This window comes from Cebus imitator, unplaced genomic scaffold (assembly GCF_001604975.1).
Source record: "Cebus imitator isolate Cc_AM_T3 unplaced genomic scaffold, Cebus_imitator-1.0 Scaffold292, whole genome shotgun sequence".
Classification (NCBI taxonomy): Eukaryota; Metazoa; Chordata; class Mammalia; order Primates; family Cebidae; genus Cebus; species Cebus imitator.
The window spans coordinates 1,618,479-1,640,841 of record NW_016107607.1 but is presented as its reverse complement, the minus strand read 5'-3'; the positions used below and the strand labels follow the sequence as shown (position 1 = coordinate 1,640,841).

Sequence of the window (22,363 nt, the reverse complement as noted above, 5' to 3'; positions counted from 1 at the left end):
TTCATTCTCCACCCTTCCCTGCCATGCTCTGTGCCAAAGAAGTCTGACCTCAGTGTGCTATAGCAACAGGCTTCTTTGCTAGCTGGCATATAGCTGGGTCTGGCTAATGATGGGCACTAGCAGGAGATCAAAGAGTGGAAAGAGAGTGAGATATGGGTGTTCATTCCCCTCTCTCTCTCCTTACTGTGCTGCATTTGGGCAGAGACTACATTGTGCTAGCTGAAGCAACAGTTCCTGTGAGGCAGCCCTTCTTATAGATGTGCAGTTCTTGCTGGGTGCCAATAACACTGTTTCTTTATTTTGTCCTTTCGGTCTTAAGAGTAATAACAGCCCCTTACTGTTCATAACCTTTTTATGCTTCACCATCACTGGTAAGTTCCCTTAACCCTGCACACACCATCATAAATTGTCCCTTCCCTAAGATCATTTCAGTTTAACTCCTTGAGTATACCATCTGTTTCTTGGCAGGATTCTGACTAATACACTCACTTTGACAAAGTCGATCCTACAGAATTGCAGAAGGTTGCCTAGCCCAAGAAGAGAGATCGCTTGATCCAACTACCTTTTCTGAAGTGAGTGATCTGCGTTTTCTCAAATATTTGACATATTATCTATACAGCAGGTCCTCCTAAATTAAAGTTACATTATTGTGTCTACACAATAAAACTGAGGTTTAAGCTAGTTTCATTTTTTGTTTTAGCTGTCCTTAGTCATCTTTCTTAAAGAAAGGAGATGCTGCAAAGACATTGCATTGCTTCCTTCCCAGTGAGGTATGTTCAAGTTGGCCTTACCTTGAATACTTAATGCAGTTCCATGAGGGAGATAATACTCGACATAAATTCAATCGCCAGTTCCCTACCACCTCTTTTTCATCTTGCATTTGCCATCTTGATGATAGCAGTCACCCACATACCAGAGTGGTCATCCCAAAATTTTCACTTACCGTAACCTACGCATATCCATTAGGCAATAAATCCTGTGGCATCTACTTCCTAAATATCTTATTTCAAATTCATCCATCTGCTCTGGCCTCACAATCACTCTTCCTGCAAGTCTTGATCATTTTATACCTAGATTATTGATATAGCTCTAGTTCTCCTTTTATTTTCCTTCATTCTCCTCACTTCAGCCAAATTTATCTTTGAAAACTACAAGTTTGTTCATGTCACTTCCCTTTCAATAACCCTTCCTTAGGATAAAATCCAAATGCCTTATTCTGGCAAAAAAAGGTCTCACAGAATCTGGCTACTGCTTCCCTTTTCAACTTCAGCTTTTGCCACCTCTCTTTTTATACCCATCTTTCATTCCCATGCTGTCTCCATGACTTGGCTGCCATCACTGCTTGTCTCATGCACTCTTTACCTTTGCTGGCAAAGCTCCTGCTATTCATCTCTCAGACCCATCTTAGGTATCTTCTTTGCTAGAATGCTTTCCCATGAACCCCTTCACTCCAAGTTGGTTTAATGGCTTCTCTGTGATCCTTTAGCTACTCTTCTTCACTTTTCTAGCACTCAATACACTGACAAGTACTTTTTGACATGTCTCTCAATACCTCATCACTATCCCTTTTAAGGTGAGAAACTGCCTTTGTCCTTTTACTCCCCAGGATAAAATGGCACAGAATGTGTCATACAGTAACATACTGAAGAAATGTTTTCTGAATGAGTGATTCAATGAATGAATCAACTATAAATGGAGGAATCATTTAAATTCACTTACCTATGTAAAGCCAATATAAGAACTCTGACTCCTCCTGGGATGGCATATAACTTATGAAGCCCATTTTTTCTATTTCTATCCTTCTAGGTAGGGCTGTACCAAAACCATGCTGGAATGATTAAGAATAGAAACAGATGAGCTGGCCTTTTGAACCACAGGCCCTCCCCATTCTAAAGCTGTAGTTATGGAACAATAGAGCTGGCCTGAATTAACTGGGGTGGAGGGGAGGAGTGAGACAAATTCTGCCCCCAAGAGACACCAAGTTCTACACTATCCATCAACCTTAAGCACAGATTGGGTGGAGTCCAGGCCTAAAAATACATCAGCCCTAGGTGACATCAGGGCTGTGTTCTTTTGTGGCTAACTCACCCCAGACGGAGGAGAGATCATTTGACGAACAGTCTTTGAAACAGGCAGATGAACTTGTGTCACATTAGGCCTGACTATAGGGGGTAAAAGGCCACCGTGGATTTCCTAGTCAATAAAAATGAACTCTGATGGAAATTTCAATAAGTATCTAGCAGAAACATCCTTGTCACTGACACCATGAATTTAAATCTATTGAGTGCCCCACAAACCCTAGTCTATTCTCACAACATTTTATGAACACCATTTCTGTATCGCTAAAGGATTAGGGAATATTTGCTACTATATATTTTTTGCTCATCACCCAGCCAGAATACAAAGTGAACTCCTATGAATATTCTAAAGCATAATGAGGAAGGGGCTCCAAGCTAAACGCAAGCATTCTTGATTAATGTTTTCCCCACTGGGAGTCACCCTCCCCCAAGCTTCCCCACAACGGGGGGTGGGGGGAGGGAAGAAAAGCAGGAGAAAAAAAGAGTCAAGGTATACTCCTGAGAGTATCACAAGAATTGAGCAGTGGTACTCCAGATATGTTTGGGGGTGGCAATAAATGATGGAATGAGCTGTGTGATTGGAGTGGTAGGAACCAGCTCTACCCATCTCGTGCTCCCTCTCTGCACAACGATTCTTACCCAGCCTTAGCTTTAGATCCTATTTTGCATAAAGGAGTACTTTGAGTCTTTGGGTTGGCAGGTACTCACCAGCTGGGTAAGTGTCTGAGAATGTTTGCTCTAGATGAATTTTATAAACAGCCAGTGACCTACTGGCTTAAAGATATATGAAAATGAATGACAATTACGTTAAAAAGCATGCAAACACTAGGCTATACTTCTGGCAGTCAGATGACAAATGGCCTAATCTTTAATACATGTTTTCAGGTCTCTCTTTCCTGCCCCTTCCCACCCTCTCCAATCTTCTTTCAAAGCTCAAGGTTTGAGGCAGTGGTCAAGCTCCATAGCATAAGAATTGGTATTCCTCATGCTCTCCACCAACATGACAGGCTTGGGGTTTCTTCCAGCAAAGCAAGAGAGCCAGGTACAGATCAACATGGCTGCAGCTGCTCCACCTCCAGCACAGTAATAGGCCCAGCCAAGCCGACAGGTACCTGTGAGAACAGGGACAGATATATGAGGATGGGGTTGTTTTCTCATATTTTTTCTTTGGTAAGGAACTACAGAAATGATTCCAGAAAGTACAGTTTTTATACATTCTGTTTGGGATGCTATAATTAGGGTTAGAATAGGAAATGGTGAATGCCCCTGGGCTTCCTATTTTCTTCTTTCCTTCTGTGCTAACTGCTGAACTTTGCCTTATCAAGAGGTTGTAAGATTTTATTTTTCGTTAGAATAAGAGCCTGGGGGTGGTATGGGTGGCAATGTTAATGACAATGATGACAAGAACAACTTGATAAGATGTCAAGCATTATGCTAAGCTCTTTAAACATATACCTCATTAATCATTACAGTAATTATATGAGATAGGTAGTCTTATTATCCCTGTTTTACAAAGGAAGAGGCAACTGAGGCACACACAGCTACAGAAGATGAGGCAACTGAAAACCACACAGCCGGCAGGTGGTAAAGATATAAATGCTGACTCATGATGACTCCAAAACTCCACACTTTTAACCACAGTGATAGAATACTGTACATGGGCTGGTTGCAATAAGTCACATCATCAGGAGATTAGACAGGTAAAATAAAATCAATTCCCTCTTAGAACATGTCTAGCCTTTCAACAACTACGAAAGAAATATGCATTGGAATCAAAGCCAAGCTTCAAAGCAGGTAGTTTTCCCTTTAAAAGGTAATAGAAAAGGTTACCTGCTAAAAAAAATATCCACCCCGCCAGCTGCTATTCCATCAGAGACAGATTCCTTTGTCTGAAAGATTTGTGACTTTTTAGCATCCTTCAGAAAATGTCAATGCCTAGAGAAACAAGAGCTATTATTTCCCAAGGTATCAAAGTAACTAACTGCTAAAATAAAGTGCTTAAGCAAACAGGACTCCAGAAATTATGGTAGCATCCCAATGATACAAAATTGCAGAGAGGCCCTGAGAAGAGAGGTAGTCAGCAACTTTCACCTACCTCTAAGTCTTGAAGAAAGTTAATCCTGACTACAGTCAGAGGAGGATGTCAAGATTGATCTGTATGATCATTTATTTTTAAAAGGCTAAATTCAAATAACCAATTATTTATTTTCCCATAGTATTCAGTGAGGTTTACTGCTTTTAATTGATTAGTTTGTGTGTCATAGAAAGAGTCTAAGACGGCCACAAGCTAGGCTGCTTTGCTTTCCCATTCAGGCCACTCTAATTTATCACCAAATTTCCCATCTCAGAAATAAAATAGTCTACCACCAAGTCATGTCTCATGCTGCTTCTCCTGCCAGAAACATCTTCTCTCCTCTTATTCACCAATTTATATCTTCCTCAGAACACATCCAGAACTTGGCACCTGCTTTGAGCCCTCCCTTAATTCACTGCAGTGGGCTCAAGTCACCTCAACCAAGTAGCCCTCCAGGAATGTATCTGTATACTCCATACACAAGTATGCCTGATGCCTGCTGGACAAAATATTGAGAAAAAGATTTCAATTTCCCATTTTTTTTATCTGCCCTTTTTTCTCTTCCAGATTGTTGGCTCAATAGTACAGATGCATTTGTTTCTTTTCTAGATTATACTTTCATGTGCTCCATCCACAGTGGGTACCATTTCAGTATGTGTGATTTAGCCTAACAGTACTTCAAAGTGGAGTACATTGGCATTTTCAACCCTTAACACCTAAAACTATGGCTTAAATTTTGAATTAAAGTTGTAAAACCAGCAAATACAGTATTTTATTTCTTTGTGGAATGTGCCCTGATCCCTTAAGGCTTATGCACATTCTGTTTCCTTTGTCTAAAATATTTACTGCATGTACACGTGTACACCTATACTTTCCACTACTCTCTTTACTTAGTCAACGTTTAATAATTCTTTAGAACTCAACTTAATCATTAACTCTTCAGTGAAGTTTTCCCTGACCTTTCTAAGTCAACTTCCAACATCAGAGACTCATAGTGCCGTGTATCCTTCCTCTCTACTTAAATGGATGAATGGATCCCTTATCCCCTATTATGATCATTGTCAAGTGTTACAGTCCTGCAGAGGAAATAGTACTTTACCAAGAGACCTGGGCAGTCACATAAGTTCCAGAACGCCTATGGTCCCACCCAAAATCATGGTAAAAGCCCAATTACAGCAGCTGTGAAAATAGTGCAAACCTCAGAGAGAAGGCAAATTTGAAAGAGAAGCCTGCTTTGAGAAAGGAGCTCAATTATCTCCAAAGTAGTCTAAACATGAACAATGGTGAATTCTGAAGACAGTAAACTGAAGAATACCATATAGAGACAAGCAGCCTATAGAGCTGTATCCGTTCATTGTTGTTCCTCCCCCTAGACACACACACGGAGACACACACACACACACACACACACACGCACACACACCCTTGTTCACATATTCAAAGCAGGCAGTTTTGAACAATGTTTTGAAATTCACAGAGTGAAAACTCTAGAGACTGGAAAACCTTCAACTTCTGCCATCACTGGGAGGAAGGAAGACTGCAGACTTTATTGCACCCACTTCACAAACTATAGTATGAGGCTCTGGTGATAGCCCTGGGAACACTCTCAGAAGCAGAGAGGTAGAGGCAGAAATCCAGGCCAAATCTTTTTACTCCCAATCCAGTGCTCTGCTCTCTGCAGACTTTTTCATTATACCTGAAAGTATTTTCCACTTACAGAGCCCTTCACCTGTAAGCCCTAAGGAGGGGCCTTCTAAATCAAATTGTAATAGACTCACCCGAGCTTCTCTTCTAACTCCTCCAACAAAAATCTGCACTCACCTGGCAGAGCAGAAGAGAGCCAGCTGTGGGTGGGCCCATTGCCAAGCAACTTCATCCTCCCCAGCTTACTCCAAATGTAGTCTAGACAAGGCATCAGAAAATCTCTTTCTATTTCTTCAGTTGCCTGTCAGGTCATCTCCTCATTTGAGTAGCAAGGATGTTTCTGTTAGGTACATGCACCCTAGGATCAGGGAAAGACTCATTTCTCTGAATGAAGAGAATAAATGCATAGCATGCCATTACCCCAAAGCCCTAGGCAAAGCTGACAGATTGGTCAGCTCCAAAGTGAAGAGCTGACTAGAAAGGCTCCAATAGGCCTCACTGAAGTCAGAACCAGGTATCACTGGGCTAGAAGCCAATACTAAAGTGCTCCTATTGCCACCTCAAGTGCCTTGTGAATTCCCTCTCGCAAAGATTCCTGTTAGACCTCTAAAGGCATCTAAGCCCCAGGCTGCTGTCATGAAGGAAACTAAGGAGAAAGAGAGGAAATACATCTTCCATTCATATCCCTCCACAACTCTACCTGTTATCTACCAGAGGAAAGAAAGAGATTATATCATTGGCATTGTAAAATAAAAAGAAAAAGCAGACCTTTTAAGAACTACCTTGCCACTTGGAAAGCCATTGTCAGCACTCAGTAACTCCACAGAAAACTTGCATGCTGGTCTGATGGCCTACTGAGGAAACCTTCTACAGAAGGGTGCAAAAGTAGGGAGTAGGTGCCAATGAGTTGCCATATTTTGCTCTAGTTCTGCCTCTTAGTGAAGTCCCCCTTTATGTAGTGATGATCCCATGGACCATCATCGGTTCCTAAATCCCATTATTTAAACTACTATTGATCATTATTTTCATCTGACAAATATGTATTGAGTACTGACTATATGCTAGGCATTTTTAATACACAGTCTCATTTAATTCTCACAGCAGCCATGATTATTTTCATTTACTACTCAGGGAACTGAATTTCAGAAAGGTAAATGACTTGGCCCACTTATAAGTGTCTGAATTGCAATTTGGCTGCCAGAACTAACTCAAAGTTCATAATCACCCATTTCAACCACACTGAGAGAATAACACTAAGGACACAAATTACTATAGTCCAAGTCTTACGAGAATGTACAATGCCTTCAGCCAATCACTTCACTTTTCTGAACCTCAGTTTCCTTTACTTTTAGTGGAAGGATTTACTGAAGAGAATTCTAAAAGCCCCTTCCAGTTCAAATTTTCTATGGTACTGTGAATATGATAAGTGCTTTAAGAGATATATGTGTAAAATACTATAGGAATATCCAGGGAATGAAGAATTATCCACAGCTGGGAAAATGTGAGCTCAGGTAAGTCTTTGTAGATCCTACATTTCAACTTGGCTGTAGTAGTGGGAAGTGGGCATTCTAGGCAGAGGGAGTGGTTGGCATGAGTAAAGTTATGTGAGTGAGAAAGCACATAACTTTCAGAGTTGTTTCCAAAAAGGACTATAGCTGGCAAAATAATAAACTAAATATACATCAGGAGAGGCCACAAAATCTGTCATCTTTCCAACAAGCAGTGGGAAACAATGGAAAGTTTCTGAGCAGGGAACGATATGCTAGAGCAACGTTTCTCAACCTTGGTGCTACTGACATTTTAGGTTGGACATTTATTAGGTGTGGGAGGCAGGGACATGGGGCGGTTTTCCTGTACCTTATAACACCCTGACTTCTACCTACTACGTGTCTATAGCAACTTATTTTTCCCCCCCACCAAGTTGTGAAAACCAGAAATATCACTAGACATTGCCAAATGTCCCCTGGTGTGAGGGGAGGTTGCTTACCATTGAGAACCACTAAGTTTGAGTTACTGTTTGGAAATGTTAACCTGAAAGGTCTGTGTCAAATAGATTGGAGGCACATGGAGGATATAAGCAGAGCGAGTTAACCAGAGGCCAGGGACACTGCTACACATCTAACAATACATAAACCAGTTCCCTGCAACACAAAAAGTAATATGGCCAAAAAGTGTCGATATTGTCTAGGTTGAGCAATCCTCATGTAGACAAACACCCGATATTTACACTTTAAATTCTCTTCAACTTCTTGACCTGGGAAGCAGACTGGGAATGACGCATGGTCAATTTTGAGCATTCTGGTATGTTACCCCCTGGAAGGCAAGGGAAGCTCAAGGAGAGGGATCTCACAAGGTATTGAGGAGGAGGCACTGATTCCCTGGGAGTAAGAAGACTGATAAACATTTGAATAAATGTTTTAAGTCTACCAGATCTCAGCTTTTTAACCCTTAAAATGGGGGGGGGGAATTAAATACCTGCCTAAAGACAGCACATTAGGACCAGATGCGTTTTTGAAATCTCTTGAGAAACAGCAGACTAATTGCTTCCTTCCCTTCAGATTAAATGCACTGACTCTACTTCCATACTAGAATTGTTTAAAAGTCTGTGTCCTTAGAAGATACTGCAGGGAGATGACATCACACCTAGAAATTTTCTCTATATCCATGCATGGGTGTCTGTGAAGAGAAAGATCGGGTGGCAGGATAGGGGGAGAAAAGAGGTTGTAACTGCAAATTAGCTTTATGCAAAGCTTCTGGATGAGCCCTGAGATAAGCCTATTCCTTTTTCTGCTCTTCTGTATCATTTCTAACACTGTATCTGTGAGTCACTCAATTCCAGTGTTGATTTTGCTGTGACAGAATCCCTCATACAAGTTATTAAATCATCACTCAGCAGTGGGCCTGACATTTAAATCAAGACACGCTTCTTTCATTCCAAGTTGCAAATCAAATTGGTTTGGAATATGTCTCTGTTTCCTTTGATTCAGCACTATATTATGTTTTACAGCTCACTGTTTCGACATAAATTGTCACTGGCGGCCACTTAAACTGACCACCCTCCATAGGGCTCCAGTCCCATGCCCTTCAGAGGTGTGGTGTCTGGCCATTTGTCAATGGGTCATGATGAGCTATGGGGAGTTAGCCCCAAACCAATGCTTGTGGTGGGACCTAGCACTGATGTGAGCATCAAAATTATGGACCAGAGTCAGACAGAATCTGATAGAGTGGCTCCTTCATTCAGGGGGCATGTGCAGAATGCCAGCTTAGAAGCCAAGAATGGTAGAGAGTGAATCCAAAAAAGGAATTCTGTTTGGAGGAAGAAGGAAACAATGTCGAAAAGAAAAGACATAAAAAGAGAGTAAGGTAAATCTGTCTTTTGAGTTAGTTGAGTCTTCCCTTTCAGAGAATCATCTGATGAAATTCCAGACTCCTGGAAGTTTGGAGAAAGAGTCAGGGAAGCAGGGACATAGCAAGCCCATAATGAAAACTAACACCTCCAAAACTGAATAGGGCTAGATGACATGTAATGGAACTTTCAGATATATGAAGGTTTAATTTGACACAAGTGTTGCCAACAGCCAAGTTCTGAGAACTGCTACTGTAGAAGGGAAAAATAGACATCCTAGGACCCAGGATTATGGTAAGAAGTGTTGGATATTGGTGTGTCAGAGGAGAGGCTCATGAGGATGGGGTAAGAATTGTGAAGTAGTTTGGAGTTTCAGGGTCAGGCAAGAAGGGATAAATCCATTTGGACAATGTGAATAGTTCAAGGGTAGAGAAAGAGGGTTGTATTCCATTAGAAAGATGAGATCCAAATTCTAGGAATTATTGAAATCAGGAGACTGGAGGGCATTTCAGGTAAGGGGCAAAAATAACAATATTAGCATTTGTTTTTTCATCTAATATACTCCACTAATCAGTAAGTTTGAGAGACACTGCTGTGGCCTTAGATAGGCAAAATAAGGGAAGGAATGACACCAAGGATAGAGAAGAACCTAAAATGGGAATCTGCATATTATCCTCAACTTTACCACCATTGTAGAGGAACAGGACGGATATGCAGAGAAGTCTGCTTGGGAGAGAACTGGGGACCCTGATGGCTTTCACAGGCTTCCTCATATCAAGCCAGGCAAACTATACTGGCCCTGAGGACAAAACCCTCAGCTACAGAGAAACACCTAGGAATCCTTTGGGATTTGACAGAGTAGGGAGTGAGGGGACAGAGTAGAAAGAAATCAAAGTAGAGAAAGAGACTAAAGGAGAGTCAATGGGATGGGTGGAAGATAAGAACACAAGAGATAGAGACCATGGCACATGGAGACTGATGGCTAGGGGGGGTTAAGCTTTTACGGACCTCTTCCTATTGAGGGTATTATTTTTTCCAAAGCAAACCCAGTTCTGGAAAGCCAGCTGTTCTTCTCATCACTGTGGCACCATCTAAAGTCATGAAAGCAGGTAACAACGCATCTCCCAAACTACTGCTTGATGCACATGGTAAGTTAAGGGAGGGAGTGGTGGTTGCTATTTGCTGACTCAACATATTTTTGCCACGGGGACCTGAATTTTATGGTGGCAGGAGAAGTAGGGGTTTGGAAGGAGCTGGTGGTCTCATCTGTTCAGAGACATACTGCTGACTTTAGGGTCTTTATAGGTAGCAATATAAAAACATTTTTAATGCAGCCAAGCTAAATGAGCAGAGAACTTTCTCTGCTAGGTTCAGCAAACACAGATGAATAATCCACAAAGATAAAGCAAAGCCAAAGAATTCAAGAGCAATTGCCAAACACCCTACCACCCCCACCACGGCCCCCAGTAAAAAGACAGCCAAAGCTATGAGAACATCTCTCTTCTCACTCTCCAAGCTGGGCGTGAGTGTCAACAGCAGCCCAAATTGGAGGCCCAGAACCTACTGAAGATTCCAGAAGCCTGCCAGGCTCCTTTGCCAGAGAAGAAGAATTTTAAAAACCCACTGAAAACGTCAGTTGTTCAGGTAAATATCTTATTGTGAGTAGCCACTGACTTTTTGGTCCACTCAGGTCTGCTGGAAGAGTAGGACATTCTCAGTTTTCAATTTCATCATGGTTCAACCCAATGTTCCAAATGGTAAGGGAAGACCAGGGCACTTACTAGAACATCCATGGGAGTACTCAAAAAGAGCCAAGTCCTCATGATGAGGAAATGCCCTGATTTGGCTGATTTTTCTTTTCCCTCTCACACACTTCTGCCAGAAAAATTGAGTGCTTTGATTAAAATCTTCCTTGCCACTATTGAGCATTAGCTTCCAACCTTTCCTCATGTTTTGCCAACCTGTATTGCTTATTTATATCCTTTTTCATATCACTATCCTGAGTTTTAGCTACCCTGCTCATCCTCCATGTCTCAGGCCAAGTTAAATTGTGCTTCTAGGTCTTTCTCCAGATTTATCTTTAGCTGCCTCTGAAAAACACTTCTGTGTCACCCCATGTGGCCTTTTGCACAGCCTGTCAGCTACACCTGGAGCAGCTTCTTAGAAGAGCTTAGGCACTCTCCTAGAGGAGACAAGTTAAAACCCATCTTACCAAATATTGGATGTATGGGATTCAGCCCAAGCTCTTGAGGACACTTAGCCTCTATGAAATTGGTTCCTTTCCCCTAACATCTGCTCAATAAACCTCTGCTTGCTTCCACTTAAACTTCCTCAGCTAAATAAGTCAGTTACTAGAATAGTAATAGCTAATATTGGCTAAATGCTTCTATATGCCAGTCACTATAGTAAACTCTAAAAACATATTGAACTAGATGTGTGAAAAGATCCAGAGGCAGAAGTGGGACAAGGAAACAGTATTAGTGTGACAAGTGCTACAATATGGACTGCTACAAGGTGAAGGATATCAAATCCAGTTGAAAGGGGCTGGGGAGGTTTCAGGGAAACATAAGAAGTAAGGGAGGGAAGAAGGGTATTCCTAGCAAAGGGAGTAACACATGCAAAGTTGCAAAGGGATGGAGGAACATGGCATTTTCGAGGTGGCTGGGCAAGAGAAGAAGATAGGGTGGTAATGGAAGTGACAGCCAGAGTCCCTGTAGGCCTTGCTAAAAAGTCTGGACTTCATCTTGAAGGCAATGGGGAACCACTGCTGAAGAAGGATAATGACATCAGATTTGCATTTTAGAAATGTCAGTTTGTCCACAGAATGAGAGATAGATAAAGGGGTTGACGTGCAGTACCTTTATGGAACAGGGACAGAGAATTAGGGGCCATTTTCCATAATCTAGATGAGAATTTATATAAAGAGAAGGAAAATAGATTCTAGAGTTCTCATTGTGTACCTTAGCATAACAACAGTAATTTACTCCTTCTGATGATACTACACATTTGTGATTGATATCATTATGACTGCTTTTGTTAGATTCCATCTCTCTCTGTGTGTGTGTGTGTGTGTGTGTGTGTGTGTGTGTGTGTGCGCGCGCACGTATCATATCTCCTCAAATAAATTACAGGCTTCTTGAAGACTATATCCTTAAATTCTTTGTAGTTTTCACAATGCTTTATTCAGCATCTTGAATACAGTGAGTGTCCAGAATATGCTTATTAAGTGACTATTATTAATTTTTGACATAATCCTCAAATATTCAAGAATGCTAGAAAGCCAGACCCAGTGAGCTGACTAACCTGAGGACTCAGAATTTCATGTTCCCTCATTCTAGCCATTAAATTAGCCCCATACCAGCAATGCCAGTTTTAAACATTAGCTATTTCCATCCATGCTTTATCAGCCAATGGATATACACTATAGAGACTTTTCCAGGGTCCAAGGTTCCTGGGTAATGACAAATGCCACAAAAAATGCCACCCAATATGAGTTTAGTACTCTATCATTTTTAAGGTATTCTGTAATACATTATCACATTTATTTATTTTTTCTTTGTTTTATTCATAGGTCAAGTCCCAGCCAGAGTCAGGAATTATTACAGAGGAAAGAATCAAGCAGCCAGATAAAGTGTCTGACCAAGGTCCCTACTTAGAGAATACAGAGACTGATTCCAGGTCTGTGTGTGCTCAGGAAGTCAGTGTGGTACCAGGAGAAGAGTCTGGGATGAGAGTTACAGGGAACTGTGCTGGAAATCATGTCCTTTCATAATATGAACCTCTGAGGCAAGCCATTTATCATTTCTGTGTTTCAGCTTTTCCATGATTAAATGGAACTGATACCACCTATCTCACAGAGCAGCTGTGAAGGTCAAAAAGGTGACACATACAAAGCACTTAGCGCCATGCCTAGAATAAATAATACTTCTCAGATCTTCTTTCTCTCAGCTAAACACATTGCCAACTGGTCCACTAGCTCCCAAAAGTGTCTGAGAGAGCTGTAAAATACAGATTCCTAGGCTCCACTCCAGATCTACAAAATTAGGATATCTGGGGAGAAGGCCCTGATGATTCTGATGTACAGCTCCATGGGGAACCACTGGATATGACCATATCATGAGCCCATATCAGTCTAACTTTTAGAGGAGAAGCAAGAGGAATCAAATTTATAGGAAACCTACAATGTTGCTTGATGCAGTGCTAGGGACTTTCACTTGAAAGATACGTTTGTCTCTCTCATAATGTGTCACAGTTCACCCGGGTGAGGCTTGGTGACAATGATTTGAAAAAGTCATATGACATAGAACACAGATATTATATTTCCACCCCTGTAACTCTAGCTTCGCCAGGGAATTGCTCCTAGGATTACAGTTGTCCCTAGTTTTCCTTCTGATTCCTGACTTTGAAACCAATTTCACTTCATTAAAATACCTTCATTATTGTCCGACCTATACTAATAACAATAGTAATACTAGCAGTTAATGCCAGGCCAAGTGGCTCATGCCTGTAATCGTACCTCTTTGGGAGGCTGAGTTCCTTACTCGAGTCCAGGAACTCAAGACCAGCCTCGGCAACATGGTGAAGCCCATCTCAACAAAAAATACAAAAAATTATCTGGGTGTGGTGGTGCATTCCTGTAGTCCCAGCTGCTTGGGACGGTAAGGTAGGAGGATCACTTGAGGCCAGGAAGTCAAGGCTACAGCGAACCATGATAGCACCACTGCACTCCAGCCTGGGTGACAGAACATGACCCTGTCTAAAAATAATAATATCAGTTATCGTTAACGTTTAGTGGGTGCAGGTCCTGGTCTGCTAGATGTGTTAGCTACACAATTTTATGTCATCCCCATGAGAGCCCTGTGAGATGGGTGCTACAGTATTGGCATTCCCATTTAAAAACGGGTTCTGTTTTTAAACAAAGGCTTAGGATACAGTATTATTCAATAGACAAAGAAAGATAAACAATAAAGGTGAAAGGGGAAAGGGAAGCCAATACCAAGGTTTATAGAAGAAATTCCAGTGGAAGAAACAGAAGCAAGGAATTGTGATTCACATTCTTTCATCTAAGGACAAGATGCAGGACTGAGAAAGCGGCAGAGAATGAATTCACCTGACTTTACTGCCATCATGTGGTCATCTGATGCGTAGACACCTGGCTCACAATTCTGCATTCATTTTTCCAGTCATTGAGCCTGCTAGGCCCTCTGCAAGGCAATGTGAAAATAAGGCCAAGTGAAGCAGAGGACCTGCCCCTGAGGCTTTTGTAACAGCCTTGTCTTCCTCTGGAGTCATCAAGCTGGAAGTCACCTTAGTGACCAACTACTCCAGAGGTGAGCACTCCATTCTCACGCAGACTATGTCAGAAAAGATAGAAATATTTATAAGCACCATCATTATTTTTCTAAATGAAAGTAGCTTACTGCCCCATGGGATGTATGGAGTCTCCTTACTTTAAGCACCTCACTGTTTTTAATACAAGATGATCAGTGAGAAAATCTAATGGTAAATTAGCTTTCTAATCTGTTATGCCTTATACCTGCAGAGCCCTGTTTTCATAAAGCACATTTACGTGCATTTTGTCATGGTAGGGCCAAAACAATTTTTGAAGATAGGTGTATTAGTCCATTCTCATGCTGCTATGAAGAAATGCCTGAGACTGGGTAATTTACAATTTAAAAAAAGAGGTTTAATAGACTCACAGTTCCACATGGCGGAGAAGGCCTCAGGAAACTTACCATCATGGCAGAAGGCACGTTTTCACAAGGTGGCAGGAGAGAGAATGAGTGCAAGCCGGCGAAATGCCAGACACTATAAAACCATCAGATCTCCTGAGACTCACACATTATCATGAGAACAGCATGGGAGAAACTTCCCCCATGATTCAGTTATCTCCACCTGGTCCTGCCCTAGACACGTGGGCATTATTACAATTCAAGGTGAGATTTTGGTGGGGACACAGAGTCAAACCATATCAATAGGTAATATCATCCTCCCTTTAATCATGGAGAAATAGGTTTAAAGAAGTGAAATTACTTATCTATGTTCACACAGTCAGATAGCAACAGACCCACCCTACAATTTTTTATTCCATTCAGTGCAACACTAAGCATGCCAAGCACTATGGATGTGCGGTTGAAATCATGTTCTGTGACAAACGTAAACTCTGGGGCAAGTCATTTAACCTTTTTTAATTTCAGCTCCCCATGAGTAAAATAGAAGCAATACCACCTACCTCACAGACCAGCTGCTTAAGTTGCTTCTTGACTGACTGATTCCCCGCCACATGCTCTAGCTCAGTGAAGCTTCTTCTCTGGCTGGATACTCCTCTCTCTTTGAGCTAGATGGACAACTAAAAAATCTTAAGCAACACCTAAGCCATGGATTTTCAAGAGCTGCCTGCCAGGGCATTTTAGCTGATGGTGCACGGAAAGTGTGAGGGGTGGATGCTTTGGACAATCCCTTTGGCCAATCTCTGGCACCTGTTTCCATTGGTGGGTATTACCTTCTTTTCCCCTATAACCTAATCTTGATGGGGTGGGTATTACTAAAAAGCTCCTCTCCTCTATAAGAGATGCCTTAAGTAGATTGCTTTAGTTTTTATTGTACTTTTTTAACATATACAACATGATGTTTTGATATACCTATAGTGAAATGATTACTGCAATCAAGCAAATTAACATATCTTTCTCTCAACAGTTTGTGTGTGTTTTTGTCTACATGTTAAGGGGACCTGATATCTGCTCTTCTGCTAATTAAAACCAAAACTGGTAGAAATGAAATTAGATCAAACACTTCACCATAAAACTAGGCATATCACAACACAGAAAGCTAGGCATGTATCTGAGGCTTCTGAGTACTTATCCATCTAGTCCAATGCTCTCTATGTGAAAACAAGAAAACTAAGGTTCAGAGTGCCAAAGTGACATGCTCAAGCAAGCGTAGAAAGATAAAAACCCAGGTGTTCTGATATCCTGGCCACAGTTATTTCTACCACACTTTGATGACCCCCTATGGGCATGGGAATGTATTAAGCTGCTTCTTTGTGCTCTGGTGAGCACAAGAAAACAAATTGTCCATAAAGAAGGAAACTGACAGAAAGAAAAGGTAACAGGAAATGCCTGGAAACTGAACCCACAAAGGTCAAACCCCAAGTCACCATAAAAGGCTTTGAACTGGCAAGAATGAGTGGAAATGATGGCAGAGCAAAGGAAATGAACCTCCAGGAGAGGAAACACAGGAAGCACACACAAGGCTTTTGGATAGCCTCTATTGCAGGACTTTGCCAAGTGTGTGTTGGAGGGGGTTTCTCCTTCCCTCCCAGAAGCCAAGTCTGGGGTATCCCCTCTAAACATGCTCTTGAGAACTGGGCTGCTACTAATAGTAAGTTACATACAATGTAGCCTATTGTCCTTTGTATGTGTCTATTACTTCACTTACTCTTCTCACTAACCCTATGGAGAGAAATACTATTACCAATCCCCATTAATGGAGGCTTGTACAACTAGTAAGTGGTAAGGATCACATTTAAACCCAGGTCATTCTTGTTGAATGGATGATTAATTCAAGGAACAGACGCTGGCTTGCCATTGAGCAGCATCTACCGTATGTATGAGAGTAGGGAAACTAGTCTTAGGTCACTAGTTGTGGGGCTTTAAGAAAGTTACCTGCCCTTATTTGGCCTCACTAGCTATAAATTAGCCCACTGACTGATCTCAAGGTCCCTCTCAGTTTAGGTTTCAGTGCAAGTTCCTGGTTAATGTTTGTTCATTTTCTGTTTTAAATATTTGGCTGTTAGTTTCTTCTTTAAGTGAAAAAAAAAAAAAGAAGAAAAGGAGTCAATTTCCTAAACTGTTCAACTGAAGACTGGTGGGACAGAGTCAGTTGAATAATTTTCAAGGGAGGTAAAGCGGGGACCAAGGGAGTCCCAGGACAAGGGACTTGGAAAATGGACTGGAAGACACAAGAGAAGAACCCAGAAATAAAGAGGCAGTGGAAGGAAGGAGGTCAAACTTTCCTGGTTTGCGGGGTAGGGGCTGGTAGATTCTTTTTGCAATTGTATGTTTCCGTTTTCAAGGCTGTACTTCCCCAAACCCCTCCAATCATTCATCCTCCCTATTCCCCAAACACATACCCCAGAAGGTCAGAGAGAGGCCCCAGATAAACTGTATATAATCTTATAACATATGAAACACATAATTTTTTTATATCTTTCTTATTTGATTGAGTTTAGCAAGATCATTTAATTTCCTTTATTAGTGCAAGTAAAATCTAGGGGCACTTAAAAATTTCCCATATATTTCCATTCAACTGGGGATCTCTTTCAGAATCCCACCAGGTCCAGCCACTTACTTATTTATGTTTACTTTGATTATACTAAAAGATTGATGGTGGACTGGGGTGGGGATAGGGGTTGAGGTGGGGAGACAGTATGCAACACTAGGTACTTTCCATGATGTTTTAGACATTTGTTTCTGAAAAAAATAGAGCTGAAGTGTATCCTAGAGAAAAAATTTCTCAAATGACTCAACACATACACTCACCAACGGAGAGGAAAAACGTCATTGTAGCATACACAGGCAGTGACTTAGAAGATAGCCTCCATTCATTATTCTGCCTTTAATTTGCTGTGTGACCCTACACAAGTCACTTCAGCTCCCCATCTCAGGTTTTCCTCATTATAAAAATGGCATATTACCATCTGTTATGCTTGAGTTTTTGAGGGTCTTATTAGATTATGTTCATGAGAATATGTTCCTAATGCGATCCATTGATGGATGATACAGACTTTACCCTAGAATTAAGTTATATTTATAACATGATGGCTTTATAAGCTTACTTAAAAGCAGGCATGTCTCATTAGAGACCTAAAACCATAAATATCCTAGAGGAAAACCTAGGCAATACCATTCAAGATGTAGGCGTGAGCAAAGACTTCATGACTAAAACACCAAAAGCAATGGCAACAAAAGCCAAAATTGACAAATGGGATCTAATTAAACTAAAGAGCTTCTGCACAGCAAAAGAAACTATCTTCAGAGTGAACAGGCATCCTACAGAATGGGAAAAAAATTTTTGCAAGCTACCCATCTGACAATGGTCTAATATCCAGAAACAAAGAACTTAAACAAATTTACAAGAAAAAAAAAAAAAACAAAAAGTGGGAAAAGGCTATGAACAGACACATCTCAAGACATTTATGTGGCCAACAAACATATGGAAAAAAGCTCATCTTCACTGGTCATTAGAGAAATGCAAATTAAAACCACAATGAGATATCATCTTCTGCCATTTAGAATGGCAATCATTAAAAAGTCTGGAAACAGCAGATGCTGGAGAGGATGTGGAAAAATAGGAAAGCTTTTACACTGCTAGTGGGAGTGTATATTAGTTCAACCATTTTGGAAGACAGTGTGGTGATTCCTCAAGGATCTAGAAATAGAAATACCATTTGACCCAGCAATCCCATTACTGAGTATATCCCAAAGGATTATAAATCATTCTCCTATAAAGACACATGCACATGTATGTTTTTTGCAGCACTATTTACAATAGCAAAGTCTTGGAACCAACCGAAATGCCCATCATTGATAGACTGGATAAAGAAAATGTGGCTCATATACACCATGGAATACTATGCAGCCATAAAAAAGGATGAGTTAATGTTCTTTGCAGGAACATGGATGAAGCTGGAAACCATCATTCTCAGCAAACTAACACTCAGAAAACCAAACACCACATGATCTCACTAATAAGTGAGTGTTGAACAATGGGAACACATGGACACAGGGAGGGGAACATCACACACCAGGGCCTGTTGGAGGGTGGGGGATAGGGGAGGGATAGTATTAGGGGAAATACCTAATGTAGATGACGGGTTGATGGGTGCAGCAAACCACCATGGCACATGTATACCTATGTAACAAACCTGCATGTTCTGCAAATGTATCCCAAAACTTAAAGTATAGTTTTTTTAAAAAAAATTCTTAATAATGTACTTTAGGGACAGATGGCCATACAAAAATAACCAAGTTTGCCAAAATTATGGTTAAAATGCCACATTTCTCTGAACATTGTAACTGAGCAAGAGGAGTGAAATTAAGATTTTTATGTCCTCTTCCTCAGAACTAAAGAGTAAAGTAAAATAACAGTATAAGAATCAGATAAAAAGAAATCTGTTTCCTGATCATTTCATTTTGGTCAAACTAAAGCTTTAACATAGGAATAGTTTGACTTCTACCTTAATAGATTGGTCATTAAAAACTCACAAAGCTGTGTTCTCTTTCCCCCTATGCTAGACAAAATAGGACTTCTTAAATTATTTTATCTTCCACCATTTTCTTCTGTAAAATAAAAAAATGCAACATTAGAAAAAAGAAATTTATGTATTTTTACTTCAAATATTAATGAGGACTCACATTTATTATGGATTCTGTGTTAGGTATAGAAGGTATAAGTTGAAACATAATTTTTATCTTGCAATCACAACCTAGTGTCCCATACCTTGACAGTAGATTGACTCTATTACCAATAAATAGTGCTTTCAATAATAGAAAGTAGTAAATATTGTTAAACAAGGGACCAAATTCTCTATTAAGATGCTTTTCATTTGTTAGATGTACAGCGTTATTTTCTTGAGCTAATTTAATATAAATGAACCCATATTTAAAATTAAAATGTATTCTTCTTACTTTAGCTCTCAATTGTTTTAAAGCATACTTCATTTTAATTTGCTTTATATTTGGACCATGACTTCCTTATATTTTTTTATTGCATCTTTGTTTACCTAGGCATTTCTAATTTTCTTTTTATCTGTCATCTGACATTTTCCTATTCACAAATTATGCTAACCTTTCAGTCAGAATTTCTCCTTCTTCAAGACTCCCTTTTACTTAGCAACCTTTACACTGAAGGCTCTAAGCCTCCTCCAATTGGGAAAAAGTGCCTTCTAATGTGTGTCTTCTAGAGGCTGCATTTGCGCTATTCTTCAAATATTTGCAGACTTGTAGTCATTGTTTCCTGGATTACTTGCCTTCCTCTTTTGGAATTTATTCTCTCCTTTAACTGTAATGTATCTTCCAATAGTCCCCTATGAAAAATTCATGAGAGATAAATGTTATGTGGCCATGTATGTTGAAAATCTTCATGATATTATTTTACTTGAGTGAGAGTTTTTCTAGGTATAAAATTTTAAAAGGATTCTACCTTTTTCATCTAGCATCCATTGGCTTTGATAAAATTTATTATTCAAGAATGATTTGGGTTTTTATATGTATTTTGTTTTTTATAACTCTTTTCTACAAGTTTTTAAGGCATTCTGTGTATCTTTAATGTTCTGAAATTTTGCCGTAATATGTATATTCATGAATCCTTTTATTCTCATTGAGCAGAGTAATCATGGAGACGTTTTTGTTGCTGAACATGTCTTCTAACATCCGTTTTTTCATTTGTGGAACAAATAAACATCTATATTTTGTGAAAAAAATAAAAGTATATAGCTTCTCTAAGTTTTCAGTGGGACCTATTTGGGTGTCCCCTGTCTATATGCCATTGGTTATGAAAGAATTTTCTAGTAGTGTATGGATTTAAGGGGATTTTGAAAATCTCATCAAAGTTGAGGTAAGTATATTAAGAAATCACTTGAGGGGGGATCCAAAATGGCTGTTTAGGAACAGCTCAGGATTGCAGCTCCCAGCAAAAGCGCAGAGGGTGAGTGGATGCCACATTTTTATTGCTCACAGACTAGGAAATTCCCAGGAGGAGAAGCCCCATGGGTGGCCAGCATGGCTGTGTCGGCCAGCGTGGCTGTGTTAGCCAGCGCCGCTGCTTTGCCCCACAGCTGCTTTGTCAGTGCCCCGGCGCAGCGGTTCTCCATACAAAATACACCAGTCCCGGTGTCCTTTTGGCTGGCGATTGGAGCCACAGGAAGTAACCCATTCATCTGTTTAAAAAGGGGACTGAACAGGGAACCAGGACAGTAGATTCCAAGGCAAAAAAAAGTGCCACGAATCTCAGTGCCACTGTTTAAGCCAGCACAGTGAGTTGCTGCAAGCAGGGGAAAACACACAGAACTCGGTGTCTCTTCAACAGGCGACTGGGACACCAACTTAAAAAAAAAAAAAGGCTCTGAGGCAGGGAGCCAGGCGATCATTCTCGGCTGGTCCCACCCCTACAAAAGAACAGCAATCAGAAACTCTCTGGATTGAGAGTTTCACAGCAAGCACAGCTGAACCCGGGACAATTCAGCTCTGTGTGGGAGGGGCGTCTGCAATTACCAAGGCAGCCCACCACTACAGAGGTAGTCAGCCAATGCTGAGGCAGCCCGCCGTTACCAAGGCAACCCGCCACTACAGAGAGAATTCCCCTTAACAGAGGCCAGCCACCATTGCCGAGGCAGTTCTAACTACACCCACATAAACAGGACTGCAGGGAAGTTCACTCGGCAGCTGGGCAGAGCCAACAGCAGCTCAGCAAAGCCTCTATAGGCAGACAGTGACTAGGCTGCCTCCTTGCTGGGCAGGGCAGCTCTGAAGGAAAAAAAAAGAAGGCAGCAGCATAACGGAAACTCATAAATAAAACCCTAAATCCCTGGGACAGAGCACCTGGGAACAAAAAGCGGTTCATGAGTTCTGCTGCAGCAGACCTAAAAGTACCTGCCCAGCAGCTCTGAATGAACAACAGAGCTCACAGCTCACCATTTGAGCTCCTATAAAGAACAGACTGTCTCCTCAAGCAGCTCCCTGACCCGTGTATATCCAAAGACCCACCTCATAAAGGAGAGATCAGACTGACACTTGGCGGGTATACTTCTGGGACAAATATAGCAGAAGAAGAAAACTGGTAACAACCCTTACTGTTCAGCAGCTGCTGCAGGTGATCCCCAGGCAAGCAGGGCCTGGAGTGGACCTCAGTAGACCTACAGCAGAGGGGCAGGACTGTCAGAAGGAAAACCAAGAAACAGAAATAACCTCATCATCAACAAACAGAATGTCCACTCAGAGACTCAATCTGAAATCCAGCAACTACAAAGACGACAGGTGGGTAAATCCATAAAGATGGGAAGAAACCAGCAGAAAAAGGATGAAAACACCTGAAACCAGAACACCTCTCCTCCTACAAGGGATCACAACTCCTCACCAGCAAGGGAACAAGGTTGGATGGAGAACGAGTGTGATGAAATGACAGAATCAGACTTCAGAAGGTGGGTAGTAAGAAACTTCTGTG

The 22,363-nt window shown here is 41.0% G+C and overlaps 1 protein-coding gene across 1 annotated transcript in view; it reads right to left on the bottom strand.

Moving 5' to 3' along the window:
* Window positions 1–2,571: 2,571 nt before the first annotated feature.
* The window catches only part of LHFPL1 (LHFPL tetraspan subfamily member 1), a 52,886-nt gene continuing 33,094 nt past the window's right edge, over window positions 2,572–22,363 (bottom strand). Inside the window, exon 4 of the mRNA XM_017502125.2 lies at window positions 2,572–3,190. Within this exon, the coding sequence (XP_017357614.2) occupies window positions 3,012–3,190 (179 nt within the window). The 3' untranslated portion in view covers window positions 2,572–3,011. The remainder of the gene's footprint in view (window positions 3,191–22,363) is intronic.